The following is a 20,672-nucleotide window of genomic DNA, read 5'->3' on the forward strand; positions in this document are numbered from 1 at the left end:
TATATACAGGCAGCACAGTGGTAAAGCAAAACTGTGGTTCTTCACTCTATGGAGCACACAGAAAAAAAGACTCATTAAATCTTTCAACAGAGATGAGTATCATACTATATATATACGCTCAGTTTTAAATATACGAAAGCCTTCTTTCACAAAACCTACAACAGCACCTTTTCATAACTATTCTTGTAACACTTCAAAATAAAGGAAAAGAACAGCTAGAATATATCTGGGGGCCAATTTATAAACCTATTGGCTGCTTTATGTCATCAGATATTTCCATGTTTTCAATAAGTTACAAGGATCCAGGCAGTTTGGAGATTCACAGCAACTTGGTAATTGTGTTCAATGAATAAGGAATAGATGGATTTCATTATTTATTGAGACCCCCTTTGATCTAAACGCTTATTAGAGCATTTCTAGTGCAATTCTCAAAATTTCCACTTAGTTATGACAACGTCTTCATGTTTTTTTAAGCCTACAAAAATGGCACATATAACAAATATGAAAGCTATCAGATAAGGTAATTTGTAAAAATAAATACAGCAATATCATATCTGGCAGTTCTTTTTCATTGCAGCAAAACAAGGAAGAATACTGAAGATCACCCAGACAACAGTTGTAAGAAAAGTATTTTCCTATCAAATTAAAATATTTACTAAGATATTTAAATGCAGTTTCAGTTTTGTCCATTACTTTTTTTAATGATATGTTATAAAAAAGATGTTTGAATTGAATTATAGGAGACTGATTTAATGAAAATGTTGCAAATTCCTGCATCATACCGCATGCACATTTCCAAATACAAAGCAGTAAAGTAAAAAGAGCTAGATTTCTATCATCTAGCTGCTACAGTTAGGACAACCTCACAATTCAGAAGAAACTGTTACATTGCTTTAATACAGAAGAAAATTCCCCTCATGCTCTGAATACCATATATTCAATATGAAACGTCTACATTTAATTCCTTCTACAGTGAGTCCTGCTTGAGAAGAACACATGAAACAGTCACACACCTGTGCCCTAATATGAGTACATCTCAATGAGCCTGCAGCCTGACCATGTTTTAAACTGCGTATCCAAACAAAAACGCTAGAAGACCAAATTAATTCAACCAGTGTACAGTGCTTTCTAGGTCTGGGGTACGGTTCTCTCAGCTCCAGTTTAAATGTCTCTCCGTCCTCCAACGCTGTACAACAGAAATACTGTATATCAGTACCTTTGCTCAAAGAAAACAATGCGATGTATAGTCTACGGAGAAACTAAAGGGAATATGGTATAACTCCATACTATATTTATAGTATAAATGATATTGGTAGAATTTAAAAATTTTAAAAAGCTACTTTCTGGTGCATCAGGTTCTATATTTATGTCCCTCCTGAGCTTTTATTTGAGCCTTGTTTTGGCTTTAAAACTCCAGCACGGATACAGCATTCCTCATGATTACAAAGCCTAAAAAGAAAAAAGTATCCTTTTTCACCCTAATTTCACTCTCCTTCTAACTACACAGCTAAAATAAAAATGTTATCGGCCTTTGAAGATAAATTGGGCACCAGCTTCATTACAATATTTGTGCATTTGTGTCCATCTCCTTCCCTTTAACAGAAGGAAGCAGTGACAAAGCAGGCAGCACATGTGCCCATCATCTGAAGGGAGGGACAGAATTGTGAGATAAGCTTTAAATACAGTTGATCAATACTGTATATCTGCATGCCCCAACTTAAATGCAATCACCATGATTTCAGAATTGGACTGAGGCACACACCAATTTCATTTAAAGAAAGGCAACAATAAGCAATTTACGGAGCATCAATATGCTGTTAAGTACTGTAAACACTGAAAAAACAATAAGTTGTGGGTTATTTTTGTGTGTGTAGTGAGCCATTTCAGCATCATTAAGCCCCTTGAAGAGGCCTCAATTTCAGTTATAGAAGAATTAGCTCATGCTTGAACAGAAGCAGTGCATCAACTATGGGAACTGAACAGAAACTATTATTTAGAACTTAAAAGATTCATGACTCCTGCACAACACCAGTGAAGTGTTCCTGATTGTGGCACTCCTTCTAAAACCTATTGAAATAATTCACTTAGAAATCATGTTAATGGACAAAGAACTTCAAATAACCTGTGCATTTAATTGAAATCATATCAGAACAATATTCCTAAAAAGTAGCTTAAAATTGATTACAATACACACCACACTGATATATATATATACAGATATACAGATTACTTTGAACACCAGGATTTTTTAAAAATGAGCCCAATAGTTTTTTTTCCTAATTTCTTAATTTGCACATCTTACCTACTGCATAACATATTTTGTCATTTCTACCTGGATAAAAGAAGGTATTTTTGAGCTGGTGCCACTGGCAAAATAATTTTATTAAGTGTGACAGACAGTTGTGTACAATATTCCTGGTAAGACATTATTGTACAATGTAGAGATGTATTGACAGTTTAGCCGGAGGACAAAAACCAGCAAATTACAAAATAAGAGACACTGCTAATTGGAAAATTTGAAATTTATTTTAAAAATACACAGAACTGACTTCTTGAAATGTACATATTTACAGACACAAAATGCAAACTCAATCACACATACAATGACCACATTATATGTGTACTACACATGTGCATACAAGTTTTCCAGAATCCGATACTTAGGGGAAATGAAACTGAGGGATGTATGGAAAACTAATCACATACAGGATGTCACAGGCTTTCTCAGAAGGGCCATTTGCTCAGACCCAACATTGATTCTGAAGACACTGCTATCGCAGAGACTTAAATACAGAACTTAGACATGACGGGGAAGTTGTAATCAGTCCCTCCTATTAGCAACAGTTTGCTGGATGACAGCTGCTCTCCGGGGACTGGGCTCATCAAGCTATGCTGAATCTCCCTGGTAGGGATGACAGCAGCAGCAAAACCTCTGATGGATCAGAAAAATCCATAAGATGCAGACAGTCTGCACTGGGTGCCACATTTATGCAACAGCATTCTCTGTGGCTTGACAAAAGCTTATTAATACTTTATTACGGCAGCTTGGAGTATAGAGCCTGCAGCTTCTGGGCAAAGTAATCCATATTAGGTTTAAAATAACTACACATGAGATCTAACCTTTACCAGAAAAAACTACATTAGTAGCAGCCCTCATTCATAACGGCCATTTGAAAGCATGACCTGGATTTTTCTTTTCCTGGAGGGCTCAGTGAAAGCCATATGAAGAAACACATAAGACACTCAACTGGTTAGCACATCTTTTTTTGGATCTGAAACCGTAAAACATCACACAAAAGCATTATCACACTTTAGAAATCCGATAATCATCAGACTAAAGGAAATACAGAAAGGTAGGACATGCAATTCCTTCTGATCGTTAAAACAAATAATGAAGGTAAGTTCAACACTGATTTTACCCCCTTCCTAACAAGAGCCATTTGACAAACACTCTGAATCTCAACATAATTCAATATTGCAAAGATCTACATTATGCATTATGTTTTGCAATGAATGAGGCTACATTTTTGTTTTTGCTGAAATTCATCATAAATATAACAGTCAGCATAACTGTGTTAGATAAAATTCAGAAACCTGTTCTGAAAAGATAAATTAAACCTCATTAAAGGAAATAACATTACCGCTTGGAGTGGCTGTCTGCCCCACAGTAGGCTGCTGGTCCTCTGTCTCATTTTCTTCTACTGCCATGAAAGAAAAGAAGAGAAAAAAGTTATTAGGGAAAGGAAAGTGAAAGGAAAACTGGCTGAATCAGCTTTGTGTCTGAAAGTCAACCTGAGACTGACAAATTGGTTACAGGAGACTTTTTGGCAGCTCAGAGGTAAAATGCAAAAGTCTCTTTGAGGATAAAGCAACTGGTTGAGCTGGAACATATTCCAGAAACGCAAATGCAGTCCATTTCATATCCAAAGGCTTTGGCTCTAAAGATAATGCCAACTGAATTCAAACTACTCAACTGGCAGATCAGTCATCTGCAGAAAAATACTAATAATTCTCCTGAGATTGTAGAACAAAGCTAGCAGTTGCCAGTTTACTATACTTTTTCACCTTAGTTTGGGCCAAGATATTTCTTTGCATTGCGAACTGCAATTATAAGACGACAAAGTATTTTTACTGGATATCAGACATTTCCGAATGTCTGTTCAGAGCAAAATGCTGACAGATGACTGGAAAAAAAAAACCTGGAACTGTAGCATGACATATCAATACAGCACTATATCATGATACCAGATGCCCAGAGCTCTGGTGACAGTTTAAACACATATGTCAATAACTGCAAACACAGTATCGTATATCATTTTCTTCTAAGAAGCCAGTCCCTGTCTGTCACATGCTCCTTCATATTCTGTGCTTCAATAGCACAGAACGTGCCCCAGGAAATCCATCATTTTGTCATGGAACTTTATTATGAAATCCGTCACACAAAAGGGTGTCCTGCATGCAATGTAAACAGTAAAAGGAACATACTGAAAAATAACAGAAGACCGTTTACGTCCACCAAGCACTGAAAAATACATTTTTGTCCTTTAGTAAATAAACAAATAAGCATTTAAGAGGGATTGTTCTGATCACCTTCCTGGATTACTATTCTCAGTAAGTCCAATGACGCTGTAACTAAAAGTTACACATTTGTCACAGATACAAAAACATTATTAACAAAGAGGCAAAAATAAAAGAGTTCAGTGTTTGCTACTGTCTTCCCATGTCCTATAATTCCAGGATTGTCTACGAGTTTAGTTTAGGTGTTGTCATTACATACAGACATTAGCATTCATTTTCCCCTTATCACATTTACTAGACAGATCTGTGCTTGTTTTTACCTTGTTCTAAAACCCCACCTTAAAGAAGCTGTCACTTCTGTTATAGTAAATAATATTTAGAAGTTTACATACAGTACTGCATTATTAATGGACTCTCATGTCCCCGACACAATGCCGTTCTTATTATGTACATATTTCACACATGACTCGGTAACACGTGTTAAAGCATGCAGATGTACTGTAACCTCAAACAACTGAAGTGTCACTGTCATATCTGAGTTGCTGACAAGGTGATGTTTAATACTAATAAAAATAAGGTGTGACACCTGGAGGAAAACCCTGATAGATGAAGCCTTATGACTCTGATCCACGACGTAACCTGCAGCACTTTATTTTATTAATATCTAGCTCAAATACAGAATTGGCAACTTTAAATTTTGTGAAGAACTCCTTGTTAATTAGGGAGCAGTGTTTCTTTTGTACTTACACAAGCACGCAAAGACCTTGGGGGCCACATACCAAGCTGCAATATAGCACTTTCTTTTCCTAAGACCTAAATAATCAATGTCATGAAACACCAGGCTTGTAAGCTCTCTCAAACTCGCACCAGCGAACTCAGAGCACAAAAAGAAGAAAGGATGTTTGCAGCTGCAAAATATAATTTACCGAAGCTTCTACCATAATAGCTCTCAGTACAAGTCAAGAACGCCACGAATTGTGAAAAACGTCAAACAAAAGCTAGCGTGCTACTGGAACAATGAACTCATTTAAAATAGAAAATAAACAGAGACCTTAGGCAGTAGATTTAATTTGCAGAATCTCCTAGAATGCATTGAACTTGCATTAAAATGTTCTGGGACACAGCACCAACGCCTTTTCCATGGCAGTTATTGAATGCTAATAATGTTATTATTCAGATTTTCCTGCTCTGTCTCTTCCAAACAATGAAACTCAAATTTCTGCATAAATACTACTGTTATCTGCAACCTTTGCATCTTGACCGGATGGTATTGAAAGTCTCTTTGGATAAAGGCGTCTGCCAAATGAATGAATACAGATGCAAATAAAATCTACTGTGTCAGTTTCTTACCGATATAAAATCAGTTTTTGTTTCCATCTTGCTGGCAAAGATTCATGTAAAAAAATAAAATGTGATGACTCAGAATTGTTTTGTTTGAATTACCCCTCAGCTAAAGCAGCAGCAGCAAAAGACTGATTTCATGATAAATTTGTTTCTTCTTTGGATCATTTTCAAAACGGTTTCCGAGATTGCCTGGATCACCCAGCTGAAAATGGCTTGTCATTTAAAAACACCCGTGCCCAAAAAAGGGAGTATATAATAAGCTGTACAGCTTATCATTTGTACAGCCCTTTGTTGCTAATTATAATAAGTTTCAATTTGGTTGTAAAAAAATTCAATATTTTAAAAAAACCAAGCACCACATATTACTGGAGAAAGAAAGCAAAGACGCCTGATCAGTCTGGATATCGCGAACTGCAGGAGCTCATATGGGGCAATTTAGCAGTCAGGGATGAAGCCTAACTGGCTTTCACTACAGAAGGAAGGTGCAGAGACCAGCCAAGATGTGCAGGATACAGTCAGGGGAAGAGGAGAAGAAGCTGGGAAGGGAGGTATAACCCATCGACTGAGCCCTTTTCTAGATGTACAACATAAAGCCACATGAAATAAAGAAACAGGGGCGCCCACCCAGTCGCAATGTAAACTCCGTGATCACACATCGGGCTATTCCCAGTGGGGCAGGTGTATCAAGAGTCATTTACTGTTCTAAAAATCTTTAAAAAAATAAATTATACCTACGGGAGATAATTTTTTATCAATTACAGGATACTATAAATAAATTACATAGTAATATAGCTGTAGGAAAAGTCTAATTCTGTTGGGATACAGAAATTGTTCACCAGGCCCTAACCCCTGATGCCACAGCCCACTGTCTAGGGCCCATGCAAAGAACTGTACCTGCCAGCTCACGAGGGCCAGAGGAGGGAACAAGGAGCTGTTAAGTATACAGCAGACACCATGTAGAAAAGGCCACAAGCTGGCAACACAAATATTCATGAAGAAGGGGCTACGTCCAGTGCTAATATTTAACTGTAGATTAAGCTGACATCTGCCCATTTCAGAATTCAGACTAGAATAGGGTGGAATCATCTGAGAGCAGCTGACCGGAAGGACAGCTGGTTTAGAGCACAGCCCAAATCGCATCAATGTATCGCACTGTATAACAATGAACTAGGACATGTACAATTAAAAAAGAAAAACATGCTGAACTACATTATAAAGATTTTACCACTTACAGGACTTAAAGGTCTGAATCACTTGTGCCCAACAGGCCTTTGTGCCCAGTTGATAAGGACACGCATCTCTCCAACAACAGAATACGGACAAATTTAAAAAGCACACCATCAAGTAAAAAGGGTTAATTCTAAACCAAAAGAACAGCCCAGTAAACAAGCAGTGTTACACAGCAGTGATTGGGCTCCAGATACAAGAAAGACACAAAACAATAAACTCAAAATGTCACCCTCATGATTTCTCCTTTATAACAGAGACAACTGTAAAGGTCTGTGACATATTAGTATTTTTTTTTCCTGGTCTGAAAAATTTCCCTTTTAAGAAGTGGTAAACATGAGAGTGCTCCCACTAGAAGATATACTGAGATACTGTTGAGGTATTTAATTAACTGTTGCCAAGAAGGGGAAATACGTCTTTAAGTGCACCTGTGCTATATCAACACCTTCTGTACATGTAATGAACTCGAAGCAACAATCTAAAAAAATCTCCACATGCTGACATATTACCTTCAGTGTACACTTTCAAATCACTATAGTCTGAGATTACAGACCAGTATGTAGTTTATTTTACTTTGTTAAAAAGCAATCATCCCTGTTCTATGTATAGCTCTGTTCACCCATCTCATCTGTGCAAGAAAAATGTGCCTGATACTGTAAAAGCATGTGCACCATGAGGAGCACTTAATAGCTAAGCAACTCCTGTAATTACCTGTGATTTTATAATTAGAGAAGGTCATCTCATACCAGGGACAGTCCTATCAGATAAATACCACCAGAACTAGAGTTAATGGAGAAATTGTTAAAAATGAACTAAAATTATCTGTTTTAATGAAGACGTAAACTTTATTCAGTGTCTCCTTCTGTGTCTGGGAATATAACATCCAGGGTTCCACTAATGTACAGTAATTCCACCCATCTTCTAACCATCCCATTCAGGGTCACAAGATTAATGTAATAATTCATTTTTATCAACAAGTATCTGTTTCTTACATCCCCCCCGCCCAAAAAAAAGACACTTCATAGCGATTACATTTTATTTTATTTTTATTTAAATCTATGTTATCTGAATACAACTTTAAATTTTATCCTGAAGTTTTGTACTTGATCATCACAGGTTGTCCAATACATGCTTTTGAAGTAAAACTCTATTCAAAACGCTTCATTTCAACTTTAGAGGAATTAGCTTTCCACAACAGGCCAACGCAGTTCTATCCAAAAAGTTGGCTGCTGTTCCAAGCTGGAGAATGCAGGGAAGCAAATGGATTTCAGCAGCAGGAACAGAACAAGGGACTTTTCTCTGCCTGGTACAGCAAAATTAGTGTCTCACCAAGGATTTTGCAGCTTTCAGTTTCACTACTGCAGCCGAAATGTATTCATAGCTCTCTCCTTCGTTTACGGCCTCTCGCTTTCCATGGAAAGCAAACTGCCGGTAGACAAGGGTTCCCTGCAGAGGAGCATCTTGCTACCTGAACATATACAGCAGAACTGTAGGGACAAACTGCACACATGAAGCTATTACAACAGGCATTTAATTCATGGAACTGGGAGGCAGTATCCAGGAGAAGCCATGGGCCTCTTGATACCATTTCAGACACTCATCTGAAGAAATAATTTGCTTATTTCCACTTAAAACAAAAAGCAGGGCATCAACAAAAAAGCATGGGCAGATCTGCACATGGCTGCATTGCAGTTCAGAGAACGCAACAACATGGAGCCCATATTCAGATCAAACCCCACAGTCACCAATCACGTTAATGACAGCACATGAAGGACTGAAGGGGAATAAGTATTCAAAGTCCTCCCAGCAGAACATTTCAAGGTTCACTCATTGCCACGCAATGACTTGCGCGTCTGCTGTCTCTGATGAACATCACATGCCTATCGCAGGAAGCAGGAGTGTGTCACAGCCTTCCATCTCTGCTCCCACCTTGCTTCGGGACGTAGCTCAGTGGTGGAGCACACACTTCGCACGTGTGAGGTCCCGGGTTCAATCCCTGGCATCTCCACGGTGCGGCGGCTCTGTGGCTAAGGTTCTGCACCTGTGGCTGGAAGGTTGTCAGTTCGTATCCTGCATATCCCGCATCCCTACTCTGTTGGGTCCCTGAGCAAGGCCCTTAAACCCAACTGCTCCAGGAGCACTGTACAATAACTGACCCTGTGCACTGACCACAAGCTTCTCTCCCTGTCTGTGTATCTCATGGAGAGCAAGCTGGGGTATTCGAAAAGAAATTCCTAATACAAGATATTGTATATGGCCAATAAAGTGATCTTCTTTATCTTCTTTTACAACATTATCTGATGTTGTTTTGCAAATTGCCTGTTGTCTCTGTCTTTCTTTTCTTATACAATTGTATTGTTGTTTTTTGTACTACTTACCGTCTGAGAGCTAGCTAAATAGCATTTTGTTATACCATATACCTGTGTATGAGTATAATGACAAACGTGAACTTGACTTTTACTTCTGACCACTGCCATAGAGAAGAACCCTACACTCTCTTCCTCCTGGTGCAGGAACCCCAGACAATATCAGACACATGATGTATGACTACACTGCTTTTCCAATGTGGTGAAGAGGAACTAGCATCTAAGGTACATCCCATATCACCATCTTCTTTCGAATACAAAGACACGTGAGAAAGGCTGCAGACGAGCCAAGGCCAATCAGCCATCTCTCTCGTCCGGCAGTTCGGTGGCTCAGTGAATCTCAAGTGTTGTCAAGCCGTTTCCTGAAGGAGCCCCGAGTCTGGGCCACCCCCAACTGGCTGGGAAGCCCTTCCCGCCACCACAAACAGGACGTGATCCTACAGAGCAAGGGTTTCAACCGGATATTATTGATTGACACTTCAGTTTGCTTCTCTAACTCAAAACCCCACTTTTTCCCCTTGAAAAAGCATAAATAAGAAAAAAGATTACTCTTAAACAATTAGCAGGGTTTCTTTACTACACTTCTAGAACTATAACACTTAGATAACTCAGCGCATTCCAGTAGGGCCTTCATGTTGTATGGCCTGGTCTTCATAGCGCTTGCACTCTTATTCCATGCCTGAGAAAACTGAACGATATAGTGTTTAGAAATCTCTACAGTCTTGTTACTTCCAACATACAAAATTTGATACTATCAGTCATACCACACGCTTTAAATAACATAAGCAATTTATTTTTCACTACAGAATGAACCAAAATCAATCTTTCATGAACATAAGAACAGCTAAAAATGAGAGAAAGACATTCATCCCAAGCCTGTTTTGTAATTAGCAATGCATTTTGTAGTCCTTAGGTTTAAGCAAACTTTTTTTAAATGTCAGGAATTCTACAAAAATATTATTTTCTAAGTTAAAAACAACTGTTTTCTAAGCTTGATTATGTTCTTGCATGCAATTTTACTGTGACATTTAAATGCACATTTTTTGTCTTTCCGTAAGAAAAAAAAAAGCGTTCATGGCATTTTGTAGAAAAAGGCTTAATGAATTCCCCATTGTTTCTTTCCAAATTGGTACAGAGAACTCCACAGTTTTGTTTATTTTCCCTGTAGGTGAAATCAAGGAGGTGAGGCAGAAAAATACACTTAACAATTGATGATGGCAAGAGAACAGAACTTTTACATTAAAGGTGGGAATAATAATTTGTAACCATTGGGTAGTTCTTCAAAATTTTGCATCTTTAACCATTTTAACCATTTTTCCATCTTTAGCTATAAGTCTTTTTAATCCATCTTACTCTTGTATTCCTCTTCTCCACAGGATCTCTCTGTAAATTAGACTTCTGCTAAGTTGGGCATTCATCATTAGGGCTCACTAATATGTGTTCTGTGAAAATAAGTACAAACTAACCAGTGAAAATGTTCTCCATTTAACAGGTCTCGCTTGTGTATTTCAATTATTAATAAGTGTAATGCTGTTATATCAGAAGATAATTCACAGTCCAAAAATAACCCAATGCTAAAAAATACTAGAACGTTCTTTTAAAAGACTTAAGGCTCGTTTCACTAGATAACCCTTTCAAGTGCACCCATATATATGATTTCCACATTTTAAGTCTTACTTTTTTTAAAAAAGGAATTTCATTTCTGTAATTATGAACTTCTTGAAAAAAATACTTAAACCACTGCATTCAAGTGCCTTTAATTGGTTTAGATGCAAATCCAAAGTCCTGACCTCTTGATCATTAAAGATCCCATGACCTTGTTCTGGCTAAATTCCATTACGATTTACCACAATGTGGCACAAGTTTACTCCTTAACTCAACTGAAGTCACTTCTCACTTCTCCACAGGCTCTGCTGTGTGGTTGGGCTACTGACACATCATGGTGTCCATGTGTCACCCAGATGGGTGCTACACTTCGCTTGTGTTTGAAGTAGGTCACCTTCTCCTTGTGAAGCACTTCAGGATATTTTATCACATACAAATGCAATCAATTAATTACAATTGTAATACTAATAGCACCTTAATGTTTCTATTCACAGAAAGTAACACATTGGTTACTCAAGAATGCAATACAATAAGTAATGTGCATGTAACAGGAACAAGTAAACGGTTTATTCCATGATGAAAAGAGAAGAAAGGGGAAACAACGTTTCGGCTGTGACACCTGAAGAAGGCTCCATAGCCGAAATGTTGCATTTCCTTCTCTTTTCAGCAGGGAATAAACCTTTACTTGTTCCTTTGCAGCCTATGCATGCTGTCGCAGCTCCCTACTTGAACCATGCGCAAGCAACAGCTAAGTAACAGTCACATTCTCCAATATTGGCTTTGAAATAAGAAACAACAGACATCCAACAAGTAGTATTAAGAACATTCAGAATTTAAAAATGAAGGAATGAGTCCTTGATTTACCACAAAAGTGTCGACTTGTTTATTGTTTAAAATCTGCCTTTAGCTTCCTCAGCAATTGGTTATGCTTTCTGCATAACTAATATTCACACAAACTTTATTTTAGGCAGTTTTCTATAAATTTGCTAATTGCAAAACACACAATGTCATATAAACGCCAACTGAGCAGGACTCTGCCACACCTGACACTGGCAGTATCTCCCTGTGGATCATCAAGGTCACAGGGCGCCTTTCGCTTTCATGTGGCAAGTTTCTCTTACACGAGAGTTAAAAAAACAGCTAGTCATTAAAATGTAAGATAAAAACGATTCAGATCGGTCGTTAAGTATTAGTGCTACACGCCGTCATTAAGGTCTTTAGAATAGACCCCAAGGCTCGGCATAATCCACGTTTTTAACATTTGGCCATTGTCACTGTTCATTTCCTAAATCTCAGACATGCTTTGGATACCATTTACGTTGTGACAGATGAAAAGAAGAATGACAAATTTTGTGATGAACTCTTGAAAGCACGAGAAGAGGCACTAGACAAACTGGCCTCATTCATACAGAACTGGATTCTGAAGGTGCTCATTGAATCACATAATCCCTTCACCTGCACTAAATTGTTTCTTAAATAACTTAACACATCCTGAAAATAAAATAGTCAATAAAAATAAAAACAAGAAATCGTGGTCACCATCACTCTCAATACTTGTTTGTCATTGTTTTGCTGTAACATTTCATGTTTCTTTTACATGTCTTTTTATTTAATACCACCTTCTGTAGTGAGCTGTTCATGGTTCCAGCCACTGCCCAGACCGAGAGCAGCTGTGAAGTGTCAGTGTCCGACACCGAGAGTTTGCAGGAATAAGAACTATAGATCACTACTGAGCAGATCACTGATAACAACTTTTAAAGTTAAGGCAACTGAAAATTATTTAAAAGATGCCGTTTACTGTCTGAATTTTGTGTAATGGTTTGGTAATACCATGACGACATCATTAACTAACATTAATTATTCAGCAACAATCTAGTGCTCAGTTTACGCATTTATTACTTTCGGTCTCAGAGAAAGGTATAAATTCCATTGTGGCTCCAAGGGTCTGTTTTTTCTACAGCCTGATGGCCAGTCTACATGAATGCTTTGATCACAACAGTGCTGTTTCATTTACCTTTGTACTTTACCAAACTACTGTCGAGCAACTTATTTGGGTTACTGTAATTCAAAGTAAAGAGCAGCATGGAGGCACAGTGGTTAGCATTGCAACGCTGGAGCCCTGGGTTCAATTATGAGCCTGCGTGCTGTCTGTGTGGAGTTTGCATGTTCTCCCCTTGTTAATTTGGATTTCCCCTGGGCACTCCGGTTTCCTCTCAGAGACCAAAGGCATACTGGTAGGTTAACTGGCTTCTGGGAATCTGGCCCTGGTGTGAATGAGTGTGTGTCTCCGTCTGTGTGTGTCCTCTGATGGACTGGTGTCCTGTTCAGGGTGGATCCTGTCTTGCGCCCGTTGCCTGCTGGGACAGAGAGGCTCTGTCTCCTCTGTGACCCTGAATTAGACAAAGCTGTTAAAAAGTGGTTGAATAATTCAGTCGTATTTTTTCATGTTAATTCAACAAAGCCCCAACACAACAGGAAATTTTTAACAGTTTCCTTAGGTTTACTTGATGATGGAGTCTACAATTCTTTAGAAGGTCTTTAACTTTGTCATTACATTTTAAATGAAAAACCTATTTAACTATATACCTATATGTTATGTTTTATATATATATCATATAAATATAGACTTATATTTATATATTTGCTCTATTAAGTATTTATTATATAGAGTAATTTATCATTTCAAATTTGCATTTGCAACATTGCATTTTCCACAGCTACAGAAAAAATTAAAAATACTGAAAATATCAGCATCATTCTAAAATATTTTATATTTTTCATGATTATGGTTTTTATGTACAGTAAGCTGAATGTAAATAGAAACAGATCTCTCTATTCGTGCAAATATAGTTTTAGGAAACAAAATTATATGGATTATGGGCAACGATTAAACTTTTTTACATTGTTTTCATTATTTAATAATTTGTTGCTGGCAATGGTAAACTCAAGTGATTGACTGTCCTATAAACTCTAAATCAACCTGTTAGTGAGAGCACTGACTGGGCACAGGTAAGGAGGTGATTTAACCGGTTGAATGTCAAACATGGCAAAATCAAGAAAGAAAAACACAAAGGGATCAATATGCCCTGCTTATCTCAAGAATGATGCTCTGTCATTCAATTTCCAATTGAGCCAGATGTTACAATGTTACGCACTCCACCCACGATGGGGCACACTCACAACATCCTGCAAGATCTATAGGGAGTTCGATTTTGATGGTGTATGCAAGTGTCTTGTCGCTACACAACTCTACTTGCAGTTATTGATGGCAACCTGACCACAGTAACCAAACCTGGGACCTCACATCCTGAGAACTGGTCCTGACATTAAATTTCAGAAGGACAATGCACTTCTTCTTGCTTTGTGGAGCACAGGTTTTCCTGCAGGGGGAGAATAGGACAATTATGCTATTGGGCTGCCAGACTTGAACATAAGTGGATGACTTGTGAGATCGAGGGTTGGGAGCCCAGCGAACAAGCACATGACTATCCAGGCTCCGTGAGAGGAGTGCAAGAGAATCACAGAAGGCAGCACGTGCAACCTGGTGCAAAGCACGTGTCACAGATGTTACGCTTGTACTGCCTCCAGTGGTGGCCACAGTGGACCCCCTGTTGATCAACTGTGTTGATGACAAAAATTAATCAGCATAATGAATTTGCATGTCAATAAAATGTCACTGCACCCGCTACAAAAAATCCTCTAATGTCTTGCAGTTGCAGTTTTTAGTGGTGTTTCTTTTGTTTCTCAGAATGTGCCACTAAACTACATGATGTCACAGCAGTGGAAGGTCACTTTGGTCTTCTGCTTCCTTAGGTACATTTCTAAGCAACAGACATACTTCTCTGCCTAGAATTAGTCTTATCTCTTCACTTCCTATTTGCTGGTTTTAACAGGCCAGAAAGTCTCATCACAATTTAATTGCGCATGTGTCATCATGAGCCTTCAATTATGAAGCTCCTACAGTAATTCGGTTTATTATCTTTCTTTAGATACATAACTAATTTGTCCTGGTTGTGCCATAATTATTATCACTATACTGAGCCTGGCTATTACAATTAGAACAACAATGGGACAGTAATCCATCCTTACTAAAAAGAAATCATTCACCTGGAGGATTAGAACTCAATTTATTTTAGGTTAGAAGGTCCAATGTTGGCAATTAGTACTGTGAAGCAAAATATATTACAAACAATTTCTATGAATGTTATTTACCAGATTGCGTTAATGTTGTCAGGCACTTTAATAAAGAGGCTGATAAATGCCTTAAACCATTCATCACAGAGGGACTTTCCATTTTTATTATACTATAGGTATTTTAATGAAAGAAACTAAACCAGGTAAACAAACATTTCTCCAAACAATATTCTGTATACAGTAAACTGCAATTGCATTGATGTTTTGCTAGTCATTACATTTATGCTCGAATTAATAGTTAGGCGTTAAAAATATCACCTCCCCTAAGACACAAGAATTTAAAGTATCCTCAGCAAATAAACACTAATCAGTGTCCATTTTCTGTCCAGATGTAAAGTTGTATTGTCATACACTGAAAATGAAAGTGCTTTGTTTGAGAAGAATCTTATAAAAGACCTTTGCTATTCAAAAAGTTTTTATTATAAGTATTAATCAAATACATGTAGTCTATACTGAAGAATTTTTTAAAGAAATATACTAATGCACTAATCACATTCTGAGACTGAAAATGCATTAAAAAGGTAATATTTGTAATAGGTACAGTTTGTAGGTTTGGATTTTTACCAGTATATTGAAAATTGAATTGGATCATGCCCGCTTTCTTAGATAAAATAATGGATTTGAAGTTACACAAGCACATAGTTTGTCTATTCTTACTAGAATATTGAAAATATGAGGACTACCCCAATTATCCACTTTGGACTTCATTACCTAACTGTTCTCTATTAAATGTGTTGCATATTTTTTGTTTGTAGAAAAGAAAATTTACCTCTCATGGTGCCAGCTTGTCCAGAATTATACCCCTACTTCCCAGTTCCAAAGTCCCAGGGGAATTCCTTTTGAAAATTTCAATCTCGTTTTCCTTCTCTGTCATTCTACATAGTTCTAATTACAATTACAAGCTAGCATATAGCAGTACAGCAAAATAGAGACCAATTGTAAAAACATTGAACAGCAAGTGTGTACATACCAGCGATGCATAATGAGGTCTAAGAATACTTATTTTCAAAAACAAAAATCCAACAATGTAATATTGAAGCACTCTAATCTAGATTAACAGATGCCCCTCCTGCTGCCTTTAATTCCTATTGCCTTCTCGACACAAATCAAAAATGTGTTGAGCAACGCAGTTCTAGGATGTTGCACTTAGAATTTATGTTACTGACCGATTCTGAACTTATTAACGAAATACAGAAAATTACTTTTAAATATTGTGTATCTTGTGGTTTTATTCTTTCTCCTGAACGACACAAAACACTAAATCAACAACGTGAAGAAACACAGACCTCGACAGTTTGCTTGCTCGACGTATGTATGTGCATTTCAGTGTAGGCTTCCCAAACAGGATCGAAACCAACACTGGACAAAGGATCATAAAATTATTCATTGAATATTGGCAGCAAACTGACAATGTGCTGGCAGATTCCCCTTCTACCCTATTCTTTTAATCACAAAACTTATGTGAATACATATACAGTATACAATACTGCCAACTGATCTCTACCATAAGAAATTGGTTAAAAGATACAACAAGAACAAGGCTTTTAAAAGAGTAATTAAAATATTTGTATTACAGTTTAAGAGAACTGAACCATGTAAAGTGAAAAAAGGATTTAAAGCAGTACAGAATGGTTTAAAAATTAATAAATGAATTAATTAACAATAAGAGATGGGTATGGAATTATTTAAAAAGTAGTCCAGCAGTTCCCTAGATGTAGTCTTTGACAACTCAGTAAGCCAAGTGTCAGCTGCAGTGTCTGGACTGATAATGACTTTTCTGACAGAACTACCTTAACAACTCCAATAACTATTTACTGTATCATATTAATGAGCGCTACTCCTGGGTACAAAGTAGTGTGTCTACTCATTAGAGCAGCCCAAGATCTGCTTACAAAGAATATTCATTTACATCAGTGATAACTACTTTTTTACAAATTCATCTTAAAACTAATTCAGAAGTGTTTCAGCCCATTAACTTCCTGGAATATTAAATTTTGCTCAAACAGCTTGTTCCCACACGGATTGCATCTAGAGAAGATGACCAATGTGAAACCTAAATAAAAGGGGTTCACATGTTCTTTACTATTTGTAGCTATGTACTCTTTTTCTGTACTATTTTTGAACTCCACTTTGTCCAGTACAGAGTCACAAGGGAGCCACAGCCTATCCTGGCAAGCAGCAGGCACAAGGCAGGATACACCCTGGACAGGACGCCTGCCCATCGCTGGGCACACGCAGACACACGGATACAGGCACGTACACACTCACGCCAGAGCCAGCCTTCCCAGAAACCAATTAACCAAGCAGTGTGTTTTTGGGCTGTGGGAGGAAACCTCAAGCACCTGAAGGAAACACAGGGAGAACACACAACCTCAACACAGATCGCACCCCAGGAATCGAACCCAGGGCCCCAGCACTATGAGGCAGCAATGTTGCCCACCATTATAAAATTACAGGTGGCAATTCACAGCAATTAATGCTATTACACCAGTTCCGTATTGCACAACTGTAAAGATTATTACAGGCTTAGAATAGTTTGATTGTTTCTGAACAACATTTTTTACAGGAACATTGTGTGCAGTGATACACCTGCAGAGCACATATTCAGACTCATTCAGCAGCTTCGCTAAAGTAGCTCTAGAAAGGATTTCAAGCGATGGGGTGAGAACAGGCAGACTGTATCGCCTCCGTCCTTTTCTTTTCAGGGAAAGTGCCCGGGCTGAACACGGCACACGCGCCTAATGGCACCGCTCACTCCACACTCACCTGCCTGAAGCAAGCCGAAGCCATGACATACACCTACTACTGCAGAAGCACAAGGTGGGGGGTCTCTTCTTAAACCTCCAGCAACCTTTTCACAGTGATCATAGTGAACAGTCCTATATTCAGATCTTGTGCTTCCAAGTTCTGCATTTATTTTAAGTGTAGAGAACACGGAAATTGTCAAACTCACTCATCACCATGACTACCAATGAGTCTTATCTTAAAGAGTCAAATCTTACAGGCTCTTAAACCTTCAATGCCCTGTAAAGAAGCCTTACCAAGGTGTGTGTAAAACAGCACATTTTGCCTTTTTTGGTTCCAATAGCTTCAAGCTATCAGTGTGTTGATGCAGGTAAAGCTAAAGGGGCTGAATTAATCTGATACTCCTCTCAGGCAAAAAGCAAATTATTAAACATTAAAATGAACAATAGGTGAAGATTCTTCCATTATCAGTGTGTGGCTCTGGACTTTATCACTTACTAAGGAACAATTGCGCACTCCAATATTGAGTTCTGACACTCGCCATTTAATAAAATAAGCTAATTGTCCTTTCATAAAATGCATCATGAAACGTACTTTGTACATCATTGCACAACCTTAATAAAAATAAGGCATTGATCTCAAGTAAGTGTTTCAGAACAAAATTACTTTAGGTCACAAAACTAAAGAAAAGGGATTTATTTCAAGAAATTGTGGCTGCATTTTCACAATCATTAAATCTAATACTAGATTATATATATTGCTTTGTTTTTATTTTCACATTTTTGATTTTGAATTTCGGGATAACCGACCAAATGCCAAAGGCCAGGTATTGCTATAGCCAGACAGACAGGGAGGAATATCTATTGTTATATGTGGAGCTTCAGTCAACAGAAGCACTAGACCATGTTCTGAAAGCCTGTAAGAACATCATTACCCCAAGATTGCTTTTGATCAATAAAATAAATCATCCTTTATAAACATAACTGTTGACTTTTCTTCTTGGATATTCAAAATTTGATTTTCCAGCTCACAAAATATTAACAAGGCATTTAGATTCCTAATAAAAATAACGCTAGACAAGAAATGTATACTGCTGACGTAAGAAATTACAGGTAACACTAAATTAAAAGTATGCAGTAGTGACATGGACAGTATAAAAGGTTTAACAATAGTTAAGTTTAGTATCACATGTATCTTTATTTTTTTATCTTTTAAAAAACTACAGTGAAAATGAGCAATAAAAAACTGAAAAATAAGTACTAACTTACTGTATGTTTTCTTTTCCTGAAATATCAAATTCTGTATCACAAGTCAGTTATCTACTCTAGGTCTTCAATTAAATTTATATTTAATTATTGTGCCTCCCTTCTAGCTCGGTTTATTGTACAGTGCCTTTAGATGCTTTATAATGAAAGACATTTATGGAAAATAAAGATTATTATCCTATAATTTTAAGATGCTTCACATTATTAAGACGCACATATTTAGAAGGCAATGATTGAGGGTTTCAAAAAATGTAAATGTTTTCACTAATGTTCTCAAAAGCCCTATGATAAAAGATTTTTAAGGAGTAAAAAAAGTGTTCATTACAAAAACTAAACACTAAAGGGCAAAATTAATAAAAACTGCAATCTATTTACTTCAATAACACATGCGCAATTGCTGCACGGAAAAATTGAGACTTTTAACAGAAGACAGATTTCAATCACAAATCGATTTTACTTCATAGAGATATGAATTAAACACCCTGAACAATCATCAAACTTACAACATAACTAATGAGGACATATTTTAAGCATTCAAAAGGCAAACATGACTTAAAATGAGGAAATGTTTCCAGACATAGAAGGTATACTAACTGTGTACAGCTACACTTATTCCCTCAGCAATAACACGAGTAGGTCTGCATCCCAGATTTAATTGAAATGGGACTGTAAACTTGCCCTTTCCACAATAGGACTGAATACAACCTTTGATTCTCCACAGGAACCAATGGAAAATGCCCAACTCCACAGAGGAATGCCAGTCGCCAGGGTTGCTTGTGTGTGCCTTCCAACAACCAAAATGAAATCCTGACTTGCGCACATTTTTTTTGGTTAATGCTGTTTCAAGACCAGTTTTCTGGTTACAAAAACTTTTATTTAGTCAGTGTACTTGTTCTTACAAACAGGAGGTTCACGAGGTCTGCGATACACCCAAGAAAGCTGCGTCGCAATAATAAACTGAAGCCAAATACTTTCATCAGTGGACGCAGTGCAATGCAATCGTGTTGCCAGTGTCAGCTGCACAACTCAGCTTATTTTTCTTTGACCTGCCCATTCCTGAGACACAAGGACGTGTGACAGAGGCCAAACTTCTACTGAATTATTCAAGTTGTAAAAATGTTTATTCCACATGCATTTATACTCACAGGATTAAATTATCTGTGAGACCATCACTGGCAACACAGCAATTGTGTCACCACAAGATTAATCATATATTTACACTTTAACAAATTTAATTAAGTATTAGTTGCTTTTCAAAATCCATCATATATTCACATGAAATTGAAAGCCTTTATTGAGCCCCCAGGGAAACTGCTTTTTTCCCTTTAATCTGTTAAGAACCTTCCCCTCCTTACTGGGTTGAACACATCCATCTCTAAAAGAAATATTCCACGTAAGGTATTCTACA

The 20,672-nt window shown here is 37.4% G+C and overlaps 1 protein-coding gene across 3 annotated transcripts in view; it reads right to left on the reverse strand.

Moving 5' to 3' along the window:
• Window positions 1-20,672, reverse strand: part of znf521 (zinc finger protein 521) — a 191,501-nt gene that overhangs the window by 168,208 nt on the left and 2,621 nt on the right. For all 3 annotated transcript variants that reach the window (XM_088918960.1, XM_088918959.1, XM_088918958.1), the window contains exon 2: window positions 3,642-3,701. In XM_088918960.1, coding sequence (XP_088775086.1) covers window positions 3,642-3,701 — 60 coding nt within the window. The remainder of the gene's footprint in view (window positions 1-3,641; window positions 3,702-20,672) is intronic.

Source organism: Atractosteus spatula, chromosome 6, assembly GCF_055471065.1.
Source record: "Atractosteus spatula isolate fAtrSpa1 chromosome 6, fAtrSpa1.hap1, whole genome shotgun sequence".
Taxonomy (NCBI): Eukaryota; Metazoa; Chordata; class Actinopteri; order Semionotiformes; family Lepisosteidae; genus Atractosteus; species Atractosteus spatula.